General features: G+C 44.4%; 1 protein-coding gene across 1 annotated transcript in view; it reads right to left on the bottom strand.

The window, feature by feature from the left end:
* Nucleotides 1-409: 409 nt before the first annotated feature.
* Nucleotides 410-14,994, bottom strand: part of nrtn (neurturin) — a 30,175-nt gene continuing 15,590 nt past the window's right edge. The window contains exons 2-3 of the mRNA XM_062959657.1: nucleotides 2,661-2,865; nucleotides 410-1,379 (exon numbers count right to left, since the gene is read on the bottom strand). Coding sequence (XP_062815727.1) covers nucleotides 928-1,379; nucleotides 2,661-2,838 — 630 coding nt within the window. The 5' untranslated portion in view covers nucleotides 2,839-2,865 and the 3' untranslated portion in view covers nucleotides 410-927. The remainder of the gene's footprint in view (nucleotides 1,380-2,660; nucleotides 2,866-14,994) is intronic.

Here is a 14,994-nt window from a genome sequence, read left to right as displayed (position 1 = left end):
ATGACTCCCACTTTCAACCAAAATAGGACGAGATGCCCAAAGACGATCCAGTCCACACTTCAAAACGACGAGAGAAGGATAACGACTCCACTCGACGACTCTCACTTTCTACGAGAGTAGGACGAGATGCCGAAAGACGATCCAGTCTGCTCTTCGAAACGACAAGAGAAGGATGACAACTCCACTGGACGAGTCCCACTTTCAACCGAAATAGGACGAGATGCCCAAAGACGATCCAGTCCGCACGTCAAAATGACGAGAGAAGGATGACAACTCCATTAGATGACTCCCACTTTCCACCAAAATAGGATGAGATGCTCAAAGACGATCCGCTCTGCACTTCGAAACGACGAGAGAAGGATAATGACTCCACTCGACGACTCTCACTTTCTACGAGAGTAGGACGAGATGCCGAAAGACGATCCAGTCCCAACTTCGAAACGACAAGAGAAGGATGACAACTCCACTGGACGAGTCCCACTTTCAACCGAAATAGGACGAGATGCCCAAAGACGATCCAGTCCGCACGTCAAAATGACGAGAGAAGGATGACAACTCCATTAGATGACTCCCACTTTCCACCAAAATAGGATGAGATGCCCAAAGACGATCCGCTCTGCACTTCGAAACGACGAGAGAAGGATAACGACTCCACTCGACGACTCTCACTTTCTATGAGAGTAGGACGAGACCTCCAAAGACGATCCAGTCCCAACTTCGAAACGACAAGAGAAGGATGACAACTCCACTGGACGAGTCCCACTTTCCACCAGAGTAGGACGAGATGCCGAAAAACGACCAGAGAAGGATGAAGACTCCACCAGACCATCCGATCGGATCCCTTTCTCCGGAGAAGGAGACTCGCCCACTCGACTCGGCGTTGGGCAGGCCTTCTCTCGGCGGGCAGTCATCCGGACGCCCCTGCTTTCAGACGCAGCCGCACTCCTTGGCCGAGACCTCGTTGACGGTGTGGTAGCGGTTTCCGGCGTCCAAGAAGGAGACGTCGTCCTCGTAGGCCAGCGGGCGGCAGCAGGGCCGGGCCCGGAGCTTCTCCTTGCGCAGGCGCCGCATGCCGCGCAGGTGCTTGAGGGAGAGGTCGTGGTTGCGCAGGGCGGCCTCGCAGGTGCCGCTGCAGTAGCGGAAGAGCACGGTCTCGTCCGACTGGTAGCCCAGGCCCAGCTCGCTGACCGTCACCTCCAGCTCCTTGAGGGCGCAGGGCTTGTGCCGGGCCTTGGCCCGCTTGGTCCGGGGGCCGCCGGCCTTGGCGAAGAGGGGCAGCTCGTGCCCGCCCGAGTTCATGGACTGGCCGTAGCGCTCGACCAGCGCCCAGACCAGCTGGCGGACCTCCCCCTCCGTGTAGCTCTCAAACAAGCTGCTGTCTGGAGGAGGCCGAAAGAAGGGAAGGAGGGAGGGAGGGAGGGAAGGGAAGGGGGGACACGGGGGGTAAACAGCCGTTAGTATGGGTTTACCAGACATTTACGTCCATCCCACCCTATTCTCACCCCCAATGAGGACTCAGAACATCTAATATCCATTCTATTAATCCATCCATCCATCCATCCATCTCTCTACCATTCTGCCTTCTATCTACCAATCTATCTATCATCTATCTATCTATCCATCCATCCATCTACCATTTTATCTATTTATTTATCCATCCATCCATCCATCTACCATTTTATCTATTTATTTATCCATCCATCCATCCATCCATCCATCCATCCATCCATCCATCCATCCATCACTCTACCATTCTACCTTCTATCTATCTACCAATCTATCTATCATCTATCTATCCATCCATCCATCCATCTACCATTTTATCTATTTATTTATCCATCCATCCATCCATCTCTCTACTATTCTATCTTCTACCTATCTACCTACGTATCTATCTATCTATCTATCTATCTATCTATCCATCCATCCATCCATCCATCTCTCTACTATTCTATCTATCTATCTATCTATCTATCTATCTATCTATCTATCTATCTATCATCTATCCATCCATCTCTCTACCATTCTATGTATGTATTCCATTGTATACCATTGTATGTATGTATTCTATCTATACATCCATCTCTCTATCATTTTATCTATTTATTTATTTATCCGTCCATCCATCTAGCATTCCATCCATCCATCTCTCCACCATTCTATCTACCATTCTATCCATCCATCCATCCATCCATCCATCCATCCATCCATCTGTCTACCATTCTATCTAGCTATTTATTTATCCATCCATCTCTCTACCATTCTATCTACCATTCTATCCATCCATCCATCCATCCATCTGTCTACCATTCTATCTATCTATTTATTTATTTATCCATCCATCTCTCTACCATTTTATCTACCATTCTATCTATCCATCCATCTCTCTACCATTCTATCTATTTATTATCCATCCATCTCTCTACCATTCTATCCATCCATCCATCCATCTCTCTCTCCATCCATCCATCCATCCATCTAGCATTCCATCTATCCCTCCAGCTGGAACGGATTCGCTTTCATCCCACTGACTCTACCTTCCAACCCCATGGACTCAACGTTGGGTTCAGCACCATGGAAAGCAAAACCTGGACCGGAAGCGAATCAAGGGGTTGGACTCCTGCTTGGATGACAACCCGGAGCGGATCCGGCAAACTTACACTGGGAGATGAGCGAGGCCCGGCGGCCCAGGTCCCTCGGGTGCCTCTTCTGCCCGCCGGACGAGGAAGAGCGGGCGAAGGAGAAGGCCTTCCCGCGGAAGAGGTCCCTACAAACCAGGACGGAGAGCATGGAGCTGAGGAGCATCGAGGCGAGGGCCACAAACTTCCATACCTTCATCGTCGACCGGGTCAGAACATGGAAACGCTGTTGGGGAGAAACACAAACACATCCTCAATCACGGTGGTTTTCTTTGCCCCAGAACTATGCTTCAATACTTGCAATTAAATTAACATATGTATCGAAACTAAAGAGCTAAAAACATGTCAACATTACCACCCATTATTAAAACCACGCGCTCCAAAAATTCTAATCCAAGACTGTTCCTATTTCGTATTCACTTACTGCACTGAAAATCACTGTCCAAAAGCTCGGACCCATAACCATGTTTTTACTTTCTGCCCGAAGGTCTTATTTTGCTGAGGACAAAACCCTCGTTCCCACCAGTCATGCTTGTGAGGGAGGTGGGACCGAGAGCAAGGCCTCCACAGACGATCTTAACCTCTGAGTTGGTTCATGGGGGGAGATAAATTCGGATAGGTAAGCTGGGAGATATGTTCGGACAGGTGACCAATTGGGCTGCCGCGGGTTGGACTATTTGAAGCTTCTGAACAGTCTTCAAAGGCAGCCCCATGTAGAGTGCATTGCAATAATAATAATAATAATAATAATAATAATAATAATAATAATAATAACTTTATTTTTATATCCCGCCCCATCTCCCCGAAGGGACTCGGGGCAGCTTACATGGGGCCTTGCCCGATAAAACAATCAAATATCAAAACACAGCAATAAAACAGTTATCCAATAAAAACATCAATTACAGTAAAAACAATCGTTAAAATCAACATAAAACATACAATATTAACACTGGAGACTATTCAGTAGTCTATTCAGGATGTAACAAGAGCGTGGGCCACCTGGTTTCTCAAGATACGGGTGCAACTGGCACACACACACTCTCACACCCGTTTCTCAAGTCGCTCCTGACACGAGAAAACAAAAAGTGTAACAACCGAGAAACCGAAGTGGCCTTACATGAATACTCGCGGATATTTACCAGGCAGAAGGTTCACTCAAACGAGTATTTAACTCTTCCCAGGGTTAGTGTGAATGCCAATTAATCTCCAGAAAGCCTTTTCAGGCGCCCTGACTTTGAGGAGAGAGAAACTGTTGAATTGTGCAGAAGCTCCCCTGGCCATTGCCCAAACCTGGAATTCCAGGCTCCGCAATGAATCCAGAAGGACTCCTTGTGTCTTCAGGGGGAGTGTAACCCCATCTAACACAGGCTTTAACCCTACACCCTGTTTGGCCTTGCGACTGACCAGGAGGATTTCTGTCTTGTCTGGATTCAGTTTCAATTTTTTGCTCTCATCCAGACCGTCACAGCGGCCAAGCACTGATTCGGGACCCAAGCAGCCTCCTTAGTAGCAGGTGGAAAAGAGTGATAGAGTTGGATGTTATCTGCGTGCAGATGACATCGAAATCCAAAACTCCATATGATCCCTCCTAGATGTTAAATAGCATTGGGGACAATACCCAAGAACTGGTTCAGGTCCCAAACAGCCTCCTTAGCAGCAGGTGGAAAGGCATGATGGAGTTGGGCATCATCTGCAAATAGATTGCATTTAACTTCAAAACTCTGGATGATTTTCCTCAGCAGCTTCGTGTAGATGTTAGACAACATGGGGGACACTACCCAAGCCCCGGTTCAGGACCCGAGCAGTCTCCTTAGTGTCATGATCCACCATCTCATGCCATCTCCAAACACAGAGTGTTGACAAAGAACAGATGGCCAGCCATAAAACTGGCCAGCCATAAAACCTCAATTACCTTCAGGTATATGCAACCCCCTATATAATGGGCTACAGGGAAGATTCTGGTATTCCGTGCATATATACCTATATAATATAATTTACAATAATGTATAATATTATAATATATTGTATATATGCACATATTAAGAATATTATTTTGTAATACAATATAATACTAATAATGCAATATAATAGTATTAATTATAAATTATACATTACATGTAATATTATTAATAATATTACAATATATAGTAGACATGTCCAAAAAATCGTTTTGAATCGTATATCGGAATTGATTTCGGATTGTTCTCGCTTTTTGATAGGCATTCCGAGACATTGTCTCACAGCGCAACCAGCAATGTAATTCGAACCATTGTTGGCCCATTCTCTAATTGTCTCTTAATGTTTCGTTAATTCCCCCCCCCAAAAAAAATTTAAATATATTTTTAAAAATATTTTAAAAAATTTTTTTTGTTTCTGCAACCTACCTTGAATGGGAGCTTAGCGCAGCCTAACATCGCTGCTGCTCCCCAGCCAATCAGAAGCTTCCACGATGGACGCAAAGGTGGGGGCTAACGTCCTCTGCGTCCACATGGAAGATTTCCATACAAGCCCGGTGTGTAGCGATTGCGCATGCGCGTCCGCCATTTTAGAAACATTTAGAATCATTATGAATTTTCGGAAATATCCGAAATTTTTGGGTGAAAAAATCGGAAATACTTTCTATATCGAAGCGCCAGCGCCCCCTACTTTAGGAATGAGAATTGAAACATTTTTTTCATTGATCGGACATGCCTAATATATAGATATAGTACAATATGGTAATTTTTTGCCAGTATTGTGCTATGCTAATAATATAATATTGTATGTACCTTTAATTTGTAAGCCGCTCTGAGTCCCCTTCGGGGTGAGAAGGGCGGGATATAAATGTATTAAATTAATTAATTAAATAAACAAAGCTGTTTGGATCTGCCTCAGCGTGTGTCTGGGTGTTTTCTTCCGGAGAAGAGTTAACCCACAGCACAACTGGAGACGAGAAGCTCACACTTAGCAGCAGGTGGAAAGGAGTGAAGTTGGGTGTCATCTGCAAATAGATTGCATTTAACTTCAATACTCTGGATGATTTTCCTCAGCAGCTTCGTGTAGATCTTAAACAACATGGGGACAATACTGAGTCCTGTGGGACCCCACAGGACAACGGCTTGTCAATTATTCCGCTTCCCGTCTTCTGCTTTGACTGCTACGAAAGGACTAACTGGGATCGCCCGTCGGAGATTCCCCTTCTCTCCAGAAGCCCCGCCAAGGAAATGCACCTCGTTCCAAGAGGAATCACTTTGGGTAATTGTGTTATTCCGATCCTATCTCTCGCAATTTCGTGCAGATGTTGTTATCAGTCGATTTGGATCTGCTCCCGGCAGAAGGCCGCGGTTGCTTTCTTTTCTCCTCGTGCTCTCCACGGCTCAACGCCCGTCTCCGTCAACAACGGTTACTATGGAACCAAAGCGAGAACACTGTCCCAGCATTTTCCTCGCTGCTTTGCTCTCTTGGGAGGAAAGAGGAAGGAAGTAGAAGACGGAGGGATGGAAGAAGAGAGGAAGAAGCTCCAGGAATGGAAGGAAGAACTGGTAAAAGGAAGAGAAAAAGGCGGGTGGATAGATGAAATAAAAGGAGAAGTAATGAGGGATGGAGGGAAGGAGGAAAGGAAGGAAGCAGAAGAATGGAAGAAAAAATTGAGGAAAGAAAAAAGGAGAGAAGGGAGGGAGGAAGGAAGGAAGAAAAAAGACGGATGAATAGAAGAAAGGAAGGAAGGGAGGGAGGGAAAAGGAGTGATGGAGGAAAAGGGAAGGAAGAAGGTAGGAAGGAAAGAGGAAAGGAAGGAAAGAAAAATGAGGGAAGGAAGGAAAAGGAGAGATGGAGGGAAAGGAAGGAAGGAATAGAAAAAGAACGATGGGAGGAAAAGGTAAGAAAGGAAGGAAAAAAGAAAGATGAAAGGAAGGAAAAGGAGTGATGGAGGAAAAAGGAAGGAAGGAAGGAAGGAAGGAAGGAAAAGAAAAGGAGTGATGGAGGAATAGAGAAGTAAGTAAGTAAGTAAGTACAGGAATGGAAGAAAAAATTGAGGAAGTCAGGAAAGAAGGGAGGGAGAAAGGAAGAAAAAGATGGATGAATAAAGGGAAGGCAGAGGAAGGAAGGAAGGAAAAGGAGTGATGGAGGAAGGAAGGTAGGAAGGAAGGAAGGAAAAAAGGAGTAACAGAAGAAAAGGGAAGGAAGAAAGGAGAAAAAGGGAAGGGGGAAGGAAAGAAGGAAGGAAAGAAAGAAAAGGAATGATGGAGGAAAAAGAAAGGAAAGAAGGAAATAAAAGAAAGGGAGTGATGGAGGAAAAGGAAAGGACTGATGGAGGTGGAAAGAAGGAAGGAAGTAAAGAAAGAAAAGAAAGTGAGTGATGGAGGAAAAGGAAAGGACTAATGGAGGTGGAAAGAAGGAAGGAAGTAAAGAAAGAAAAGAAAGTGAGTGATGGAGGAAAAGGAAAGGAAAAGAAGGAGGGAAGGAAGGAAGGAAGGAAGGAAAAGAAAGCGAGTGATGGAGAAAAAAGAAAGGAAGGAAGGAAGGAAGGAAGAAAGAAAGGAAGGAAGGAAGGAAGGAAAAGGAGTGGGAGGAAAAAGGAAGGAAGGAGGAAAAGAAGTGATGGAGAAAAAGGGAAGGGGAAGGAAGGAAGGAAGGAAGGAAGGAAGGAAGGAAGGAAGGAAGGAAAGACAAAGGAAGGAAAGAGGAAAAGAAGGAAGGAAAAGAAAAGGAGTGATGGAAGAAACAGGGAAGGGGAAAGGAGGGAAGGAAGAAAGGAAGGAAAGGAAGGAAGGAAAAAGAAGGAAGGAAAAGAAAAGCAGTGATGGAGGAAAAGGGAAGAAAGAAAGGAAGGAAAGAAGGAAGGATGAAAGGAAGAAAGGAAGGAATGAAAAGAAAAGGAGCGCTGGAGGAAAAGGGAAGGAAGGAGAAAACAGGAAGAAGAAGGAAGAAAGAAGGAAGGAAAAAGAGTGATGGAGGAAAAAGGAAGGAAGGAGGAAAAGGAGTAATGGAGGAAAAGGGAAGGAAGATGTGGAAGAGGAAATTTCCACTAAGCTCCACCGAGAGCGGAGTGACTGCGAACGAAGCCAAAAGCGAGATTGAACTGAGCGGGATCGTTGTTCCAACCTCCCTGGAGAGGCGACAACGATTTGGGGACCGAGCCGAGCGCCAAATATGGATGGGTTCATCTCTATTCTCTTTCCTTGGAAAAAAAAAACAAAACAAAACGAGAGGCTGGTTCTTTCTGTGACAAGATCACGAGGGCGATAACAACAGGGCCAAGGCGGGACGAGCAAAGCGGGCCGTTCACTACACAGTTGTCGGTTGTCGCCGAACTCGGGACGGATTTTGCTCACATTTCTGTGCATCGAATCCGAAGAAGGGAGGAAAAGCCGCCAAGCGGGAGCCCAGAAGGAGGAAAGGCCTGTTTTTCCCATCTAAACGCCCCTCCTTCCCCACTAGAAAGGCCTCGAGTGTTCCCGCCTGTCTGTCGGCTAAAGAGACGTTGTCAAGATGTTTAGGAAAAGGGCCGGATTAGGAAGCTTAGAGAAAGTTACGGACCCAGAGAGAGAAATGTGGGGAGGGGGGGGGGGGGGAGAGAGAGTTGAAATATCTCTGATAGAAAAGCAAAACCAGGCCTTCGCTTTTGGCGCCTAAATGGAAACAGTCGCTCTCTCGTCAAAGGAAAGGCTTTGAATAGCTTTTTGGAGATTCATTGGCATCCACACTAACCCTGAGAAGAGTTAAATACTCGTTTGAGTGAATCTTCTCCTTCGTGGTATTCATGGAAGGCCACTTAGGTTTCTCGGTTGTTACGCTTTTTGTTTTCTCGTGTCAGGAGCGACTTGAGAATCTGCAAGTCGCTCCTGGTGGGAGAGAATTTGTAAAGAAGGATCTTCCTGAGAAGGGTTAAATACTCGTTTGAGTGAATCTTCTCCTTCGTGGTATTCATGGAATGCCACTTAGGTTTCTCGGTTGTTACGCTTTTTGTTTTCTCGTGTCAGGAGCGACTTGAGAATCTGCAAGTCGCTCCTGGTGGGTGAGAATTTGTAAAGAAGGATCTTCCTGAGAAGGGTTAGATACTCGTTTGAGTGAATCTTCTCCTTCGTGGTATTCATGGAAGGCCACTTAGGTTTCTCGGTTGTTACGCTTTTTGTTTTCTCGTGTCAGGAGCGACTCGAGAAACTGCAAGTCTCTTCTGGTGGGAGAGAATTTGTAAGTAAGAATTTTCCTGAGAAGGGTTAAATACTCATTGGAGTGAATCTTCTCCTTCGTGGTATTCATGGAAGGCCACTTAGGTTTCTCGGTTGTTACGCTTTTTGTTTTCTCGTGTCAGGAGCGACTTGAGAATCTGCAAGTCGCTCCTGGTGGGAGAGAATTTGTAAAGAAGGATCTTCCTGAGAAGGGTTACATACATACTCGTTTGAGTGAATCTTCTCCTTCGTGGTATTCATGGAAAGCCACTTAGGTTTCTCGGTTGTTACACTTTTTGTTTTCTCGTGTCAGGAGCGACTCAAGAAACTGCAAGTCGCTCCTGGTGGGAGAGAATTTGTAAATAATAATTTTCCTGAGAAGGGTTAAATACTCATTTGAGTGAACCTTCTCCTTCGTGGTAAACATTTGCGAGTATTCATGCAAGGCCACTTGGGTTTCTCGGTTGTTGCCCTTTTTGTTTTCTCGTGTCAGGAGCGACTTGAAAAACTGCAAGTCGCTTCTGGTGTGAGAGAATTGGCTGTCTGCAAGGACATAGCCTGGACGTTTTACCATCCTGTGGGAGGCTTCTCTCATGTCCCCACTTGAGAAGCTGGAGCTGACAGGTGGGAGCTCACCCCGCTCCCCAGATTTGAACCTCCGACTTGAGAGACTGAAAGTCACTTCTGGCGTGAGAGAATTGGCCATCTGCAAAGACACTGTTACTATCATGTGGGGGGCTTCTCTCATGTCCCCACATGGGAAGCTGGAGCTTACAGACGGGAGCTCACCCCGCTCCCCAGATTCGAACCTCAGACTTGAGAAAATGCAAGTCGCTTCTGGTGTGAGAGAATTGGTCGTCTGCAGAAAATTTCAGTCTGCAGTCCTGTTGGCGCAAGGGTTTAACCCTTTGCGCCAGGGGGGTGGCTTCAGTTGTTAGACCGATATACCTGGCTATCTCTCTGAAATGCTAGGAACAAACATATCCCAATGCACGACATATATAGTAGATCTTCAGGAGTGTTATGTCAGTTGATGGGATGGCAAAACCAAAAGAGCTTGTATAGAAGGAACCGAGTCGTTCCGATAACCCTATGGATCGAGGATTGGCATTTCCACGCCAGGCCTTGACATGCCTTACAGTCATCCAGGTAAAAAATAAATAAGAAGACAGGTAAGTCTTTGTCAAACATCTCCTTCGCATCCCAATACTGTTTGCTTTCCGGAAAGGCTTTGAATCCCATCCAGAAAGAAAGAAAGAAAGAAAGAAAGAAAGAAAGAAAGAAAGAAAGAAAGAAAGAAAGAAAGAAAGAAAGAAAGAAATGCCAGTTGTTTTGGGCAGAAGGTAACCTGGGTCAAGTGACTTTGCAAACTTCATGGCTACTCAATGCTATTCAGGCATGCTCATTGCGACATCCACAGACCTGGACAGAAAGAATCATTGTCTGTGAGTGTTTCACAGATATTATATATACACTCCACTTGCCTCGCAACCAATGGAACCTCCGAAGATGCCAGCCACATATGCAGGCGAAATATCCGAGTGTATATCATGGTTGCTTGTTGACGTTTTTAATAACTTCTCCCATCTCAACTGCCTCGGGTTTTCCATCTGCGAGACATTAGAAAGGCCTTCAATGCTCGACTTCCAAAAACAGGCCAGGAAGTCATTGCGGCGAGTGCTGACAGCGCCGGGACTCAAATGAGACCGCCGAGGAACGGAGAGCGAGGCCGAGAAACCGCAAGGTTTACAGAGGCGATTCCAAAAATATTTCGGGAAGGAAAGGAAGGACTCCACTCGCTTGTTTTGACAGCTTCATCCACGAGATCGGCTGCAAGATCGTGCCCTCGCTGTCCTCAGAGGCCGAGAGAGCGTGACTCGCCCAACTGCATCCACTATATTTCCATAACAAGATTTATTTCTCCCACCCGGGACATTATTCCACAGGGATATATATATATATATATATTAGACATGTCCAAAAATCGTTTTGAATCGTATATCGGAATTATTTCGGATTGTTCTCGCTTTTTAATACGCATTCCGAGACATTGTCTCACAGCGCAACCAGCAATGTAATTCGAACCATTGTTGGCCCATTCTCTAATTGTCTCTTAAGGTTTCGTTAATTTTTTTCCCCAAAATTTTTTTTTAAAATATATTTTTTAAAATATTTTTTTTTAAAATTTTTTGTTTCTTCAACCTACCTTGAATAGGAGCTTAGCGCAGCCTAATATGGCTGCCGCTCCCCGGCCAATCAGAAGCTTCCATGATGGACGCAAAGGTGAGGGCTAACGTCCTCTATGTCCACATGGAAGATTGCCATACAAGCCCGGTGTGTAGCGATTGCGCATGCGCGTCCCCCATTTTAGAAACATTTAGAATCATTACGAATTTTCGGAAATATCCGAAATTTTTGGGTGAAAAAAATCGGAAATACTTTCTATATCGAAGCGCCAGCGCCCCCTACTTTAGAAACGAGAATTGAAACATTTTTTTCATCGATCGGACATGCCTAATATCCACAAGCTTTAGGAAATAACATATACTGACTACCACCAATTCCTCAATACTTGAACTTCCACTCAACTCTTGTTCCTGTTCTTTTTTTTTTGTTCTAATTCTTTTTAATTATCTCCCGTTTGATTACAAAGAGAATCTTTATTTTCCGTCTATTCTTCAAGGATTGTAATTTAGATTCATGTACTCTTCAAATATCGACCAGTCAGTCTTCTTTACACCCTTACCAGTATTTTTTTTTCAAATAATATGTTAGCTGGTCCATATCTTTTATTTCCCATATTTTTTTTAACCATTCTTCTCTATCCGGTATCTGCTCCATCTTCCACTTCTTGACAAAAATATTACTAGTTTTTCTTTATTGATATCATGAAAAATGTCTTTATCCAAAATGCTCAAAAGGCAAGTCTCTGGTTTCATTGAGTAGTTCATCTTTAACATTTTCTGACTTTCACCATGCACCATATTCCAAAATTCTCTTACTTTGTTGCAAGTCCACCAGCAGTGATAAAATGTGCCCTCCTTAGTCTTACATTTCCAACATTTATCATTGTCTTGTTTATACATAACACGTAGTTTTTTAGGGGTCAAATACCATCTATGTATCATTTTCAGACAATTTTCTTTTAGATCCGTGGCATAAGTGAATTTCATTCTTCTTGTCCAGGTCTCAGTCCATTCCGACAGAAAAATGGATCTACCTATATTTTTTGCCCAGTTCACCATCGAATTCTTCACCACTTCCATCTCCGTTTCCCATTCCAGCAATTTATTATATAATTTTGTTATTAATTTTCTTTCCGACTTTAGTATAGTTTCTCAAAAGTCCTCTTTATTTTCCATACCACCAAACTATGCCACAACAACACGTGGCCGGGCACAGCAAGTATTTCCATAACTGGGCAGAGATGCGAAACCCAGTCTCCGAATCCAAACATTTACGGGAAGCAATAATAATAATAATAATATCCATTGAGACACGTCGGTTGAGCCTCAATTAAAAACAACATGGCATCTGTTTTGATGCTCGTAACGCCGAAAGGGACGAGCAAACAGAGTCTGGCGAGCGGACGGTGTCTATTTGGGTTTGGGGTTTCGGCTGCGGCGTGTTGCTTTGTCTTGTTACTCGTGTTTTGTTTGGAACGAGAGCACGACCCACACATCCTTTCCCTTGGACCGCCTTGTTTAGGCAACACAACATGCTTCGGGGACCACAAACCATGGGTTTGATATAAGCATCGTTCCGGGCCAAAAATGTGTTTTTGAGACTGGAGAGACTGCAAGAAAATGATGGAACCACGACTCCCAGAAATCCATAGCCTTGAGCCAGCACAGTTCAAGTGGGATCAAACTGCATTAGTTCTCCAGTCCAGATCCACCTTTGGTCGTTTTTATTTATGACCCTTGAACTGTAGAGTAGCATATTTGGGTCTCTGGGGAAAGCAGACAGCCCTCTTCAAGGGACGGAGAAGATGGAGCCGGCTTCCTTTCAATCGCTCCAAGGACCAGAAAGAGAACCATCGCATTCTAACGAGACAGGATTCGAATATGAAAAGGAAGAACTCGGGATTTGGATACAAAAAAGAAGGACTCAGGATTTGAATACGAAAAGGAAGAGGGCGAGATTCGGATACGAAAAGGACTAACTTGGGATTCGAATACGAAAAGAAAGATCTCGGGATTTGAATACGAAATGGAAAAGATTGAGAATCGAATACGAAAAGGAAGGACTCGGGATTCGGATATGAAAAGGAAGAGCTCGGGATTCAGGTATGAAAAGGAAGAGCTTGGGATTCGGATACAAAAAGGAAGGACTCGGGATTCGAGTACGGAAAAGAAGAGCTCGAGATTCGAATACGAAAAGGAAGCACTCAGTATTCAGAGACAAAAGGAAGATCTCGGGATTTGAATACGAAAAGGAAGAGCTCAGGATTTGTATACGGAAAGGAAGAGCTCGAGATTCGGATACGGAAAGGATGAGTTCAGGATTCAAATACAAAAAGAAAGAGCTTGGGTTCGGATACAAAAAGAAAGATCTCGGGATTTGAATACTAAATGGAAGAGCTTGAGATTCGGATACGAAAAGGACGAACTCACAATTCGAATATGGAAAGGAAGAGCTCAGGATTCGAATACGAAAAGGAAGAACTTGGGATTCGAATATGAAAAGGAAGAACTTGGGATTTGAATACGAAACGGAAGAGCTTGGGTTTTGAATACGAAATGGAAGAGCTTGAGATTTGGATACGAAAAGGATGAACTTGGAATTTGAATATGAAAAGGATGAGTTCGGGATTCGAATACGAAAAGGAAGAGCTCGGGATTTGAATACAAAAAAGGAAGGACTCGAGATTCGAATACGGAAAGGAAGAGCTCGGGATTTGGATACGAAAAGGAAGAACCCGGGATTCGGAGATAAAAAGAAAGAGCTCGGGATGTGAATATGGAAAGGACGAACTTGGGATTTGAATACAAAAAGAAAGATCTCGGAATTTGAACACAAAAAGGAAGAGCTTGGGAGTCGGATACGAAAAGGAAGAACTCGGGATTCGAATATGGAAAGGAAGAGCTCGAGATTCGGATACGAAAAGGAAGAGCTCGGGATTTGAATATGAAAAGTACTCAGGATGCGAATACGAAAAGGAAGAACTTGGGATTCAAATACGAAATGGAAGAGCTTGAGATTCGGATACGAAAAAGATGAACTCAAAATTCGAATATGAAAAGGAAGAACTCGGGATTCGGATACGAAAAGGAAGAGCTCGGGATTCAGATACGAAAAGGAAGAGCTCGGGATTTGAATATGAAAAGTACTCAGGATGCGAATACGAAAAGGAAGAACTTGGGATTCAAATACGAAATGGAAGAGCTTGAGATTCGGATACGAAAAAGATGAACTCAAAATTCGAATATGAAAAGGAAGAGCTCGGGATTCGGATACGAAAAGGAAGAGCTCGGGATTCAGATACGAAAAGGAAGAGCTCGGGATTTGAATATGAAAAGTACTCAGGATGCGAATACGAAAAGGAAGAACTTGGGATTCAAATACGAAATGGAAGAGCTTGAGATTCGGATACGAAAAAGATGAACTCAAAATTCGAATATGAAAAGGAAGAGCTCGGGATTCGGATACGAAAAGGAAGAGCTCGGGATTCAGATACGAAAAGGAAGAGCTCGGGATTTGAATATGAAAAGTACTCAGGATGCGAATACGAAAAGGAAGAACTTGGGATTCAAATACGAAATGGAAGAGCTTGAGATTCGGATACGAAAAAGATGAACTCAAAATTCGAATATGAAAAGGAAGAGCTCGGGATTCGGATACGAAAAGGAAGAGCTCGGGATTCCGATACGATTCCCAAACGATTCCCGGCACAATCAGGACCTCTTTTCTTGGCCACGTATGTGGATATGGTTTGCCTCTCGATTCGAGACAGGCAGAGGCACGAAAGCAGCAAAAAGAATTAAAGGCACGCAGGCCTTTCTCTCCATCCATCTGGCCCAGCTGGAGATGGTCAAAGGAGCAAGGAGGAAGGAAGGAGGATGCTTGGAATACTTTCCGTTATCCCAGTGGAAGATTGCACAAGCCTGGAGAATCTCCGCTCCGCCAGCTAATGTGGTTCGTGGAACTACAAGGGTCGAACGGGACCTCTGCTTGGACTAGATGGCCTTCGGGGACCCCTTAGA

This window comes from Anolis carolinensis, unplaced genomic scaffold (assembly GCF_035594765.1).
Source record: "Anolis carolinensis isolate JA03-04 unplaced genomic scaffold, rAnoCar3.1.pri scaffold_7, whole genome shotgun sequence".
Taxonomy (NCBI): domain Eukaryota; kingdom Metazoa; phylum Chordata; class Lepidosauria; order Squamata; family Dactyloidae; genus Anolis; species Anolis carolinensis.
The sequence above is the reverse complement of the archived record's forward strand: the minus strand, read 5'-3'. Positions and strand labels throughout refer to the sequence as shown.